The 15477-nt window shown below is 30.3% G+C and overlaps 1 protein-coding gene across 1 annotated transcript in view; it reads right to left on the bottom strand.

Annotated features, from left to right (window-relative positions):
- LOC147068194 (popeye domain-containing protein 3-like) overlaps nt 1-15477 on the bottom strand; it is a 61559-nt gene that overhangs the window by 23148 nt on the left and 22934 nt on the right. The window contains exon 6 of the mRNA XM_085953348.1: nt 3413-3520. Within this exon, the coding sequence (XP_085809474.1) occupies nt 3413-3520 (108 nt within the window). The remainder of the gene's footprint in view (nt 1-3412; nt 3521-15477) is intronic.

Genomic DNA, 15477 nt, shown 5'->3' with positions numbered 1-15477 from the left:
CGAAGGTGATTAGATATTTTATAATGGATTTTTTAAAAATCTGCTAAGATATCCTAATTTTACGTGGGTATGTCTAAAGTGTATCGTATAATATAAAAACAGCACATTTGACTGACATAATTGAGAACAAATCAAAAATTTAACGGAATGCAAAATTTGCAAGTACTCGTACATACCTAATAAGGCACATTTTGTAAATAATCATTGGCAACTAAAACATTATACATTGTCTAGCTATTTGAAATAGTCAAAAATGGAACATTCGAAATTTATGAGTTACGGAATGATTTCCCAGATAGAGAAAAATATAGTTAAAGTAAAGAATGAACTTTATTTATTATTGTTGATAAAATATAACATTAAAGTAGTAAACTATCAAAAAAATATATTTCCAGTAGCCATGTTAGTATAGAGTGGCAGTATGCTTGATTCTAAATACGTGGATTAGTATTGTCAGTTTAGGTTGAACATTGAATGAACGGTTAACATTATTTTTTTAATTACACCTTCTGACGAGGTTTTCATAATTATTTCCAAGTCATTATTTATTTAGCTTATTGATTTTTTTTATGTTTTAAAATAAATATAAAAATACGTGGTAATTTTAAAGTTGCAATTTTAAAGTGCAATTTGAAACGAGCTCGTACTTTATTAACTTTAATATCACATCATTTGGCAAAACATTGTAGAAACGGTTTGTTTGAATTGCTGTTCAGTTATATGAAACTTCATATTAGAACTCCAGAGATTGAACACATCTGTTTGCAAATAAAAAATCCTTTTATAGTAAATACGTATCACAACCGAATCGCGATATTGTATAGTTCAATACCTAGTAGAACATCAATATATAAATATGTAAGTATATATTTACCAATTATTTTATTTAAATATATTTGAAAAGGATACTGTACCCGCAGATAGTATTTTATATAATGTAATTTACTCTCCCATAATATGATAAAATAGTACCTAATATATAAACACCTTTCTATCATTAAGTAGTAATAAAAAAATCTTGAATTTTTTTGTGATACCTTTGTGATAGATATTTATGAATAAATAATTTTATACTAACTATCAAATAACCACGACTCGTACTAAAATATTTAAAATGCTATCATTCATTCAAATTTCTACGATAAGCCAAATAAAACGATGTTTCTATGCCTAGTTTAAATATTTATAATACAAACAGTAGAATCGTTATCCAATTAAGCATGCTCTACAGGTTTCTTTTATATTATTTAAGCTACATGAAGTGTGTCGCTGAGTTTCAAAACCCAATATAACACTTTTTTGAAATAATTAAGATATATATATCGTTGGATTCGTTATTAAAATCTCTACATGAAAATTTTATCGCCTCTTTCAAAAGCCGCTACGATTAACTGTCATTTATGAAACAAAATCAATGTGTCTATCAAATTCCGCTACAACACTACTGAAATATTCAAAAACCTTTTTAGTTCAAAAAGTTTTTTGTTGATTTTCTCAACACAATGAAAAAGTGTTATAGCGGGTTTTGAATCTCAGCGACACAAGTAGCTTTTATAAAATTTATGAAAGCAAATAGGTAGGTACATATTGTTAATGTTTATAAAACACAAATTCAACGTTTTGTATGTATTTTCAGTAGAATAAAGCTAAAAAATCTAACTTATACGATATTAAATTTTGCTTGCCAGATATATACATAATTATATCTACTTATTTTCTTTAAAATTGAAGATTTTAAAAGCAATAAGCTCGATCTGAAATCAGCTAGAATACAAGAGTATTGGTACCACATGGTAACATTTTATATCATAACCGAAAAGGGAAACTTCAAAGCATGTAAAAATATTCTCTTGTCTATAAACATTTTTATTTTTAAATTTCAAAATTATGGATAAAAAAATATTACAACGTGGCCATACACGGGAATAATCTAGTGTGATTTAAAAGTAAAAATTTTACTGGAATTGTTTCATATATTTTTTAGTTTAATGATATTTTACAAATAAAAGTAGGTACCTAGTAAAGTAAATTTATGTAGGATTTGACGTAATTAAAATAAAATTAAATTGAATTTTTAATAATTTTTACAGATAAATATACGAATTTTTTGCAATATTATTTAACAACAGGTAGTTTTTGTAATACTGAAAAAATATGTATATTAGTATTCGTTTATCCAAGTTATAAATAATAATTGTTGCATGCTGTTACAAATAACTCTCTTGAAAAATATTTTCAATGTGACTTAGGTTTGCATTCAGATTACGTCACGTATTGTATTCGCAGTTGTATCATGGACTATTGGTTTACTAATTCAAAAGTCAAAGTTCATTAAATTATCTTTAGAATATATGTTACTAGCGTATTTTTCTCATATTGAAGATACTTTTGATGTGAATTACTTCAATGGGAAGATCGATAATACCTAGTTTATCTATTAATAAACCATTTTCCAATACTGCTAGTCATCCTATTTGGCCATTTTTTGTAGCATTTATCAGGATATTATTTAAGGAAATAAACCGTTCAGTCATTTTTTTCATCGAAACGTCTTTGAAGATTGAATAGAGAAAGTAAACAAAAGGGATAGAATCTATTCATTCTAAAGAAAGCTAATAACAAAAATAAATCCATTAGTGAACAGATTTAGCAGGTTAGAGAAAAATACACATATTATTATGTGACGTTGATAAAAAGTTATTTAATTTGAAATTGTGTAATAAATCCGATGGTTTCAATATAGCATGTTATATGACAGGAATAAAAAGAAAAAAAATCGTACTGCAAAATAAATATAATGATGATGTTAAATTTATTTAAACACATTTTTTATGTTTAACTAGTACATCGATTTGCACCCACGATGGCCGCGCGGCTGAAGTGGGTCCCAAGTTCGAATCCTGGATCTGGCAAGTACACATATTGTTTTTCAATTTGTGTATGAGTCAGAGTATGGACCTAATATGTTGAGCAAGTGGCTGACATCCATTTCTCGAAATAACAAAAATCTGTTATTACAAACCTCCACTCTGTGGAGGCCCATATGATCTTATTAGGATCGGACATGGTCGAAAACAAAAAAGGTACATCGATTTAAAAAGACAAAAAATATTCCAGTTTTAAAATACTAGTTGAGCTAACTAGAATATATGGAAACTAGAAATAACTTTACGGTACATTGGGAAAAGTTTCAAAAAGTTTATCATGGAATTCATTTAAATTTTTGTTTATAACTTTCCTACAAAATACATACTAAAGTAAAATATACATTTTTTGTATGCATTTAAAGTATTTATAACAAATAACATTATTTTTGATTTACTTTCTAAAATACGATAAAGAGAAGATCAATCTGACCCGTAAAAGATGGAACACTAAAAATAATATTTGAATTTGATATTAAAAAACTTACCTTAAATTTTTCATCCACTGTTGCTCGGCTGGATTCGAATTCGGGAGAGTCAAGAAATTCGCACGGAAGAATCGGATGCAAATATTGTTGCCCGCTGATGACGTTTACCTGAAGTAAAAATTTTAATTAAGAATTTACTAGAAAATAATATTCAACCATGCCACAAAAAGAGTATTTTATAATTATGCGAGACAAAGCATGGCAGAATAACTTCATAAAAAATTGACAACTTTTCATAGACATTTCAGCAGAAGCGGTATAAAGTGAGATATACAATAAATTATAATATATTGAATATTAGGGTAGTTTGAAAAGTTTTTCTTATTTCCTAGAGATTATGTTACAATTCACTGTCAAAGTTATTGCCGGTAAGTTTCTTCTAACTCAGAATTCTAATTAGTAGTTAACGTTTGACACCTAGATCAGGTAAAAGATGATTCGGAGCTTCTAACTGAGCACCGAGACAATTGGGTGATTGGACAATTTAAGCGACGGGCGGTTGAGTGCCGCGCGTGTGTATGAGATGCGCTACTGAATACGCATACCCTACGATTTTATGCAGCTAGTATATAAGCAATTCTAATGCAGAATACCTACTTCCTATTTACATATTAGTTTTAAAGACATTAAGGCTTGACAAATTTTCCTTACATAGGTACTGAAAAATTATTGTACCAGGTCTTAGGATACCAAAGAAATCATTAATATTGAATATTTGGAAAATGGCATTGCAAAAACAGAGGTCTATTAATCATGCAGTATTTTGGGATCGTTTGAAAAATGAGTTGAAGAAAATAGTTAATTTTACCAACAAACAAGCTTTTTTTAATCCGAATAACGCATCGTCCGACTAATGGTCCGTTGAATTGGTAAATATTATATACATTACCTTTTCATCCATCATATTCTCCTGGACCCAAATACGACTTATAACTATTTCAGAACAAAAACCTTTTTTCAGATGGTATAAAAAAATAGAAAATTATTAGACCAAATTTTAATGTGTATGTCTAAAGAACTATGAACATGGAAAATAGTATGTTGAAAAAAATATTTTATTTCCAAAACATGTGTTTTAATTGATTTTAAATAAACTTTTCATACCACCCTTGTACGGTGTTTGAAATTTTTGTGCAATCTTATCTCTATTTTTATTTATGATTGAGAATCGATTGATGTAGGCACTTATAAATATACACAATATCTAAGCACCACTTATAGATTGAGTCAGCAGACTTAGGGTTGTAACAAGTGGCTTTTGTAGAACAAAAGACGGAGTTTTCATATTATTTTTTTATGCGTAAAAATGGGCTATTACTAAAATGTCTCAGAGGTTATCATGTTACATCATATTCCCTAATAAATTTAAGGAAATATTTTTAACTATTAATTCAATTAAGATCAGTATTGTTCAGTTATTAATAGTTATTTGAGAATTCATTATATAAATATTAATAATAAAAATAAAATTTATTCTAAATTGTAAACTATTTTTCATAACATTTTTTCTCTTTTTGTGATCATTTGAAAAGAGAATATAATACTTTAAAGTGTTTTTTAAAACAAAAAATAAAAGAAGACCATAAAATAATAATATACATACTACCACATGCTTTACTTTTACCACTCATCATATCGTTACTTCCAGCCAAGCATATACCGTGACATAACGAACGACAAACGTAATTGTTCAGTATTGACTAAAGTGTTCCTATTTTCATTAGTATAGTATTACTTTGCTTAAGCCCAGTTGCAGGAGGTAGGTGATATTAAGATATTTATTGTTTATGGTTGCTTTTGTGGAATTTTTTTACATAGCGCCTGTTGAATTGCCTCGTCTGGCCTTGATGCTCTCTAGCTCTCTCTTTGTTTTCTACCCAAATTATGAAACATTGCTATTTATATTTTATTTTATATTTGGTAGACGCGTGTTATAAATGTACCACATTATTAAATAGGGTTCGATAAATGGGCCAGACAACAACAAAGGGATACGATAGGAGCGATGTAAAAAATGTTGGTAATAGTGATCATATAACCGGTGTGCCGCGAGATGATGCTAGGTGTGCCGCGGTGCAATAGCCAAATTTGCGTACCTGGATGAACTTAATAAAACAATGCAAGGTCAGAATGAAAATATATTGACGTGCTCTGATAAATTAGAAGAATTCAAAAATTTTGGCAGAAGGAGTTAAGACAAGGATCTCTACAAATGTTCCAAAGGAACTACCAGACCACCATTGAAAACAAGCAATTAATTATGGATCCGTCTCAAAAATATTTAACTTTACTGCAAAAGAAATTTCATCATTACTTTCATACAATCAATGCGACTGGATACGAAACCCTTTTGCAACCAATGCCAAAAATTCTATAGAGGCGCATTTCCTATAAATTCGAGAGAAATTTGTTGAATTGATAAACAACGGGACGCTAAAAATGAACTTCGCCGATGTTCCATTGGCTATTTTTTGGATTTCGGTTAATAAAAAATATCCGCGGATTTCCGACAAGGCTATCGCAGTTCGGCTCCCATTTTCGAGTCAAACAATTTGGAAAACCTACACTATGCTTTATTTTCGTTTTTTAAAGCGGAGAAGTTATAAGAAGTACTCAAAAATACTATGCATATACGAGAAAACTTCTTACGATAGGTTTTGATAGTTACTTTCAAAAATTATAAAAACATGTCTCAAATCTGATTCTGAAAGGAAAGTTTTCATGTGATAAAACATAAATTTGTAGAGGTTTTACACAACTCCACAACTGACACGTTATGCTCATTATTAGAGCATTGACAATGGCGAGCCGGAAATGATAGTTGTCTAGAGATCTCGAATCTATGTGGAGGTTACAAGGGCGCTCAGCTCTTTTCCAAATTATCAAGTTAAAAGAGTCATGTTAAACCTTTACACTCAAAACAATATTTAACAATGTTTAACATAACCACTAATATATTTGTGCCATATAAACGATACCAACTCGTGTTTTCCTTCAATACTGCCCATATAATATCACAATATGTCACATACAAAAGCAACCGTCTGAATATAAAATAATAACGGGGGTAGTTGACAAACAAATAACAACTGCACCCCTTATACATTTTATTGATTGAAAAAACCGTACCTAATAGATTTTTTTTAATAATAATTAGTTGTCCTTCAAAAACAAAATTGATAAATAAATAATAATATAAAGTGTTAGAAGTCAAATTAAACTGATGTATCGAAGCCCTTCTAATTATCATCGCGTGGGTTGTATTGCGTAATATAATAATTTAAAGCGTATTGCTATAAATACACAGCCCTTGGCGAATTGATATCGAGTCAGACAGAGGTAGAGGGTTGCTGCCCTTTGATAGACGTCGGGTTTATCATTCCAATGTCATTACATTACGCTCGGAGGTGCGGTCAACGACGACAGACTGATTGGGGGTGGATATCGTTGGGTCAAATATGAAAGATATTATTTGAAGTTGTCGAGTCCGTCAGAGCCCTTGTTTGAATGACCATCTACAACCGTTCGTGCCGAATCGATTAGATTAACTTACACAAACTACTTAGTCATTATTAATGTAAAAGAAAACCTATATTTACTCGTTATGGATATTTTTTATCGCTAAGCGTATATAATTTAACTTAACTTAAAAGCAGTATATCATTATAATTCGCAATACTATAAGTAAATCGTATTATTGAAATAAAACTTTAGTAACACTGATTTATTTATACATTATTTATTATGACAATGAAGGTCCGTATTCAGTTTTTTCAACTTGACGTTTATTGTATGGTTTTATGTATATTTTGATTATCATAATAAAATATTTTACAACGAATATCGCTGCATCCAACGCAACTGGTGCGTTGCCCATCAGGTGGCTATTAGATATAATTAGCATATTATTTAAATGTGATAATTAATTACCAAGTATACACACATTGAAAACAGTGTGCAACATAATATCATTTATCTGAAATAAACATCGAATATGATTTTAGGTGTAGGTAGGTACTGCAATTAAAAATCAGATACCTATATTTTTTTTCTAGAATTTGTCTTTTTAAAATATATTCATAATACATAATTCTTTTAATTACTTGTTTGGGTTAAATTAATAATGCGTACATCAGTCATTTGAATCGATATATTAATATATTTATATGTCTTATATTTTTCTTAGAGTCTAAGATAGTGTGGATATCATATATCATCTAGGTATACTGGAGTGTCATAATGTTATCAATCAACGTTAGAATATATTAAAAATAAATGAATATAGTGTCCATGGCCCCACGGCCTGACGCGGCCTCAAGGACAGAATGTTAAGGGGGCCCACCTACCTATCGCCAAGGTTAAGATAAGTGCGATACTCTACAGTAGTATTTCTCAAATTCTACACTTGAATTAGCATTTAAATATATCAATAATCACATCACATCAAATTACAAGGTACAAACACATACTTTTTTTACTATTAAAGCCAATTTGCGATGTGCGTTTATCTCACTTAGCTGGTCGATCGCCACGACGGTGCCCCCTAGACCTGGGAACATAGAATAGAGCCCTATAAGTCCCCTTATGGGGGTCATGATTTTGTCACTATCAGTCGTTTTACGCATTGGTGTAGAGTAGGCAAGCTAAAATTTTTACAAATAAATTATTCACAGATATAATATAGAATAATATTGATATTCTATTTGCATGTAAAAGTAGATTCACAGCCAAATAAAAAGTCGGATACCACATTATTGCTCCCATAGGTGGCAGTACAGGATAACTAGTATTACATCTAGGGGCGGCAGGTTATATGAAATTATGGTGAAGCAGGCTAGTATGGTGAAAAAGTATGGTGAGGCGGGCTGGTAATCAAGTTGCGGCAAAATTTCTAAGTTAAGATTTTATTATAGGGGTACGTTATAATGACGAAAGTAAACCCTCCGTAATGCCATGTTTTTTTTTATCGCGTCGCTATTTCTCGTAAGTTGTCGGCTATTGTTATGTGGTTTAATTCTCACCAAAACTTTTAATCAAAATCTAATCTGATAAAATTTTGATTAAATGTTCTATCTCTGAAATCTACAAGAAATATTTATTTATTTAACGTACTGTTATGTCCTAGTGATGAGTAGCTTGAGGAAGTAGGAGATCTGGGTTGGCAGGTCCTGTATGGTTTGATGATATTAACCTTCCTTAAGTTTCTTACCAGAATTGGGACACTCTGTGAAACTCCTTGATGTAATTCTTCACAGTTTTCTTGTACATTTATAAACTGTACGTCTTTGAAGGTAATTTGTCAGGAGATTTACTTTCTAGGATGCTTGAGCGGTGGGCATTTGTAATTGATTGTGAACACGGCGGAGCAATAGTGTTTTACGTAAAGTAAAACAATACTATTTATTTCAGTAATAATTTTAGTACAAAGTGTTTGACAGACAGAGGTTACGTACTGTACAATGGTTGTAAACGAAAGACAACAGGGGTGACATTCCCTGAGATTTTATACTATTCTCTTTAATGGGTTTTTGACTTGAGCAGACTCCATTTCATCTGCACGTGTTCATTATGATATATGCTTTACATTAACAAGAAATAACATTTGTAACATTATTTGACTGTGAAGGTGTCCATAAGTATCTAAACTAACCCAAAAAGATGCACACTTATGCAATTAATGTAGATAACAGGTTGCTTTACTTCGAGTACTGAACATAAGCTCGTAAATAATACTGGTAATCACCAGTTAAGTGCATTTTCTATGCTCGCAAGAGCGTGGGAGCGATTTAGATAGTGATGTTCGTGTTTAAATCAACATAGTTAAAATAGGGGTGAAACGCAGATGTTTACCCCAAAAGGGTGGGAACAGATTGCATGAGCTCGTAAATAATATTAATAATTATCAGTTAAATGTATTTCTTAACTCGTGTCAGTATTTTAAAAGAGGGTAAAGTGCTATTTGTATAAAAAGATACATATATCATCTTATTTATTACTGCAGGTGTGCATTCGGTTCAAGACGTTATTTTAGTTAATTTACTGCTTTTAGATGGTGACCTGAATGCTGTGAGATCCTTTTGTACATTTCTTAAGTTGACACAGTCAAGTGGGTACATAAATGTTTATATTATATTATATTGTTTACTTTAAAAGCTTTAAGTTTATATGATGCTAAAATAGTATTGTAGATCAAATAGATGTGATGCTTCATTATAACAGTACGATATTAAATTTAATGTTACGGAATAGGCTGTCAGCATGTTTGTATTCGATACAGTTTTGCTGCACAATTTTCAAGTGAATATTTATGTACTGAAAATCACAGTTTGACTGTTTAACATAGGTACGTATTACGAGTTTGTCTAATATCCCAGAAAACTGCAAGGAAACTGGCCGGTGAAATAAACGGAGCGTAACTTGCAGTTTATTAACAAAACAATGCAACATACAGGACTGTTGTTTAAAGATATGCTTATTGTTATGATTTTATGGCTTGTGTAAAATAGTTTTCTGCAAAAGACCATATAACGAATTTCAAATTCAGGAAATACATTTAAAATCAGATTCATTTTAACATAATAATAACATAATTAACGCAATATTCAGATAAGTTAAAATTATAAAGCTATTATACTTATTTTTCAACATGATGTATCATCCCAGAAAGTATTATATTCTATATCTTATTATTCAAGAGAAGATTTCCGGTGAACGAGGCCTTAGCTGAGGAAAAATGTATTGGCGCTCACATTTCAGAGACCGACTTGTCCTCAGCACCCTGTTGAGAGTAGTGACAGACGGAAAAAAGATTGCAAAAATTCAGTAATATAGTAATTATTCAATGTAGTACGTGTGATTAGCAGTACTAGGGCTTCAATCAATAATTATAATATACATAGGTAGGTATCTATATTTGAAATCATAATAATATAGTGTTTCCTACGATTTTTAATATAGTTTTAGCAGCCATGTTTTCACATAGATTTTTGTACATATTATGTACGAGTCAGCGGCGGCTCCTCTAACACCATGCATGTGCGCTGCACTGCTTTTTCCTAAACACCACTCAATGTGCAACAATGCTATTCATAAGTCATTACTCGTTTATCGCAATTTAATCCATGTAAATTTATACCAAAAGCATATACTCAGTAAACAGTCACCGAATTCGTGCGCTCGTCGAAACGCACAAATATGGATCTAAGTTTGCGGTTCATATTACATTGGGTAATAACAGTTCAAGCCGACACGTGAAAACGATAAATAACTCATGAATACATAAAATTTTATGACCATTATGGACGCAGCTCAAAAGTTACGCGGAAAAATGTAGTAACTGAGATTGAGCAGGATTGATAAAAAAATAGATTTTTTAAATTTAAATCTCATATAAATTCATTGAAAATAGGCTGATATTGAATAAAAATTGATTATCAACATATATATTTTGGATCGATCCTTTATTCCTTCTATATTTGCAAATAATTGAACATGATGTCATATTTTTAACAATGCAGGCATTTTGCTGGAGTTTTATTGCTTTTTGTAGACGAAGAAACTGACGATTTGTTGAGAGTCGAAAAATACGTACATACCTATTCAAAACAATCGATAGTTTTGTTTTTTTAATATTTTCTTCAAATATTATTTCTTACATACAATTCAGTATGATTTCTGCGGTCGTCGTTATAGTCAGCTTTTTTAGGTGTTTTGTCACGTTATTTCGATAGTTTTGTTCATAAAAATAAATTCATAACAATATTATAATATATACTTATTGTTTAATCAGGGAAGTGTATGTGTTTTAAAATGATAAATTTTAAATAAAAGATTTATAATAATTAATACTTATAATTATAGTTCTATCAGTGAAGTGTATGTGTTTTAAAATGATGTCGGTAAACGTAGACTTTATCAATAATAATAATAAGAGTCAGAATAAAAAAAGGATGGTCTTATGACATCTGTAGAAATTGAAAAGTGTTTTTCAGCCATTAAAAGAATTAAATCGTCTTTCAGAAATACTTACGATGAATCAGGACTGACTTAACATGTCTACCTGTATTAAGCATTGAGAAAAAACTTTTACAAACAGTTCAAGACTTTAATGAGAAGTGATTGAGGTGTTCGCTAAACAGAAACAACGCTGAATTGATATGCTTTTTAAATAAGGTAAGAAATTTTTGAGTGCACCCCAATGAAAGCAATTTTGGAAACCACCGGCCGCCACTGGTACGAGTATCTATTAATTTAAAATAAACGATATGATGATTATTAGTAACTCTTAAAAAATGTATTTTAATGTTATAATATAATATGTTTTAGTCACACATCGTAACAATAAGCAGTAATATAGTATAATCAATGTACCTACTGTGATCGTAAATCCATTATTTTCTAATTAACTGTTTTTTTATTCAACGATTAATTCACAATTTTTAAGAATGTACTATTCATTTTATTGAACATAATATGTACATAATTTGAAAACACTTCTGAGAAATATATTATAACTAATAGAAAATATCTCTTTTTGAAAAAAGATACGACAGGATAGGGTGTCGTATTTTTTCTATCGGTTATTTATTTCTCAGAAGTGCTTTCAAATTATGTATATTCATTCTTTTGTAGTTATACTTAGGAAACTTTAAATTTGGTACGGATCAAAAACTGATGAATTACGCGTACAAAAATTTTCTTGTTAAAAACTCTATAATTTTGAACATTTATGGCAATTATTGTCATTAAAGTTTGGATCGGGTTTTAGTTAATCTATCACGCGATATATTTACAACTCTTAATACCATTGATTTTTAGCTCAGACTATATCATTAGACTACAGTATTTTAACATACAATAGCCACCTATACCTTTTGAAAAAAAAACCATCAATTTTCATTCATTTACACTAATTTAGGTACTTATGTATTTTGTTCTATCAATCAAATTCAACCTACACGTATGGCATTACAATGTTGGGATTTTTTTGATAAACTAGTCTAGACTCAACATTCTTTTCTTTTGGACTGATATATTGAAAGAGTAAAAACATTAATTGTAAGGAAATAATATATTTCAAATAACATAGAGATAATAATTAATATTGTCGAGTATAACGTCGGCTTGTTGAGAAAAGTCATCAACTTCAAAATCGATTAAATAGATCACGGTTCCCAAAATGGGCGTTACTACCTTTATGTGGGTACTGTAGGGATCTATGGGAAAGTTGCAAGCCACATATTTTTAGTTATTAGCTTTTTTTATAATTATTAATAACCATGTCCTTGATTTTTCATACAAGGTGGTTATTAGTAATTTTGAACAATCACAAACACCCAGGCTTTGAGAAAATCATATATAGATATTGTATTCTCACCGGGAATCAAACCGAGAACTCTCGGGTGGAAAGCCAGCACCTTACGTACTGCACTACGAGAGCCGCACTAGTTACTAGCTTATAACACACCAATATCTGAATGTCCTGCCAGTGTGCCATTTGTAAGAAGGGCCACATATATGTTAGTCAACAACCGCTCCGCTGAAGAGAACGCCATTAACGAGTGAGAGGGGGTCATGATTATTGATTGCCAAGTTCAAATTAAAATTTATTTATTTACATATACTAAATGAGTTTTACAATTTACAAATGCAAGATGCTTACGATATGAGTTATATCGTTAGCATCTTGAATTTTTAAAACAAAGATATCGTATTAGCGATACATATTAATTAAACAATGAAATAGAATTAACTATTTCTTTTATCAACGAATAATTTACAAGACTTAAGAATATATCATTCTGATTATTGAACATATATAATTTTGAAAAACACTTTCTGAGAGAATATAATATTATAACCAATAGAAAAAATCTTTTTTGAAAAAAAGTAAGCCAACCCGATGGGGAATCGAACCCCGTATTTCCCAGGTTTACGTCCTATCCGTTGCATTACCACTATGCTACGAGGTAACATACTAATTGCGACAAATTTTAACTATTGGTCAATTTTAATACCTACTCATCTTGGAAGAGCACTGATAATATATAGATAATACCGTAAATAATAGATAATACCGTAAATACCATTACCAAGAATGGCAGAGTTTTTATAAGTCGAAAAAAGTACGTAACCAGATATAGATCTCTTCTGTTGTCACTTGCCACTCACCTTAGATTGCAGATATGGAGGATAGTTGGACCATGTCTTTTTTTGTTGTTGTGAGAAAGTGAATTTACATTCTTAATTATTGGATATTTTGTAATTGTCCCTTTAAAATAAATACCTATTTTCAATTACCTGTAGCTATCTATCAAAAATTTATTGTTTATTGGGTTCGCGTTCGTATCGGGTTGGTGATTTTTCGCATCTAGCCGACGGTGTATTCGTATTTTGTGGTATTACGTTCATATAATCAAAAAAATACTTATCTTTTTGTATGATTGCCAAATGAATTCCGTGATATACTTTTGTATAACTTTGATAATCAGGCAGTGGTTATTATCACAGACTAATTAAAGCAAAAACTCGGTACTAAAAACTATGTTTCTATGTGGCTTGGCAAAGCACCTATCTCTATAGTCGCATATCATGACGGAGAAGTTTCATCGGGCTAAATGTCCAGGAAGAGATGGTGTGCCAAATATTTTGGTTTAACTTGTGGTATGCATTACACACAATAACATCCAAGTACAGACTTTCGAAAAAATAATGGTGTATCATTTTTTCAGCTGTATTGCAGCCATTTAAATATTATTTATATATGTTTGTTGATATTATTATAAATTAATTTTGTCTTAGGGAGAAGACAGTTATGATAATTATTTTTTTTTAATATATGTAATTAGTTTACAAAATCGTAACATAATATACCCACAAAACTTTTCGATAGATGAGGACGAAACAATTAAGTTTAGTATTACAATATTAAATTGTTGAGAATAACATGGAGAAATACAGTAGGTACAATACAATTTTCTAAAATTTGTTTGTAGCAGGATTGAAATCATAATATTTTATCTTAAGCTTTTCAAATGATAGCTATACATGGCTATTATTCGTTACCCACTGAATTTTAGGTGAGGTTATAGGAATTGAGTTTATATGCTAGTATTACCTAAAATTATTGTCCTGCCGAAAATACACCAGAGTAATTAATATATATGAAATTTTCCGTTGCACATCGTTTTTCATTCGGCGTATAATCAATCATGGATCTGAGCTACACCTTGAAGAGGTTTCTAAACAGATTTTTGAAAGAAATATTGTTAATTCAATTCAATAAATAATCAATTACGTCTAATTATAATATGAATAATTACAAGATAAAAAGAACTTTTTAAATACAACGTTTTTAAATTTTCTGTTGAATTATATAAACTTGACTTGACTAGCAGAAACGATCGAAAAAAAATTGTACTTGATAGAAATAATACTGAAATGTCATATTGATTTCCAAGTAACGCACGTATATATTAATATTAATAATTTAGTTGCTAGGACCCACTTAGCAACCAATAATAGTTTTACTTTTTACGGATTTCTTCCAAAATAAATTTTCATACAAAACAGAATTAACTGAAAAGGAATCAATTCTACTTAAAGATGGCTAAAAGTATTGAAAAAATGCATTGGCATTGTGTTCTGATATATTCTAAAAGTTTCAAATATTTAGCTAGTCGGGAAGTTAGTTAAAAATCGATTGCAAGATTTGTACTGGACAAACAACCACCGGACAAATAAGAATACGAGCGAAGAAAAACGTTGTAAAAAAATAAAAAATAAATAACACCACGTAAATTTTCCCGATCTGAGATTTCTACTCATGGTTCGTGGCGTGAGTCTCTGGGGGACACAGGATTGATCATTTGGACAGTTTTATCAGTAATACACCGTTTACACCTGCATGGATTTACTGTTGACAGTATGTATTATCGCGACCATAACAAAAAAAACTCACGTGTACGCAAGTATTATCGTGCAAATTGCAAGATTGCATGCTAGGATTTAAAAAGTTCAGAAGCTTCTGAATGTTCACGTGAGAATTGAATTATGCGATAACTGCG

The sequence above is a fragment of the Rhyacophila brunnea genome, unplaced genomic scaffold (genome assembly GCF_057557595.1).
Source record: "Rhyacophila brunnea isolate RB1 unplaced genomic scaffold, BYU_Rbru_1.0 scaffold_3, whole genome shotgun sequence".
NCBI classification, from domain to species: Eukaryota; Metazoa; Arthropoda; class Insecta; order Trichoptera; family Rhyacophilidae; genus Rhyacophila; species Rhyacophila brunnea.
The sequence above is the reverse complement of the archived record's forward strand: the minus strand, read 5'-3'. Positions and strand labels throughout refer to the sequence as shown.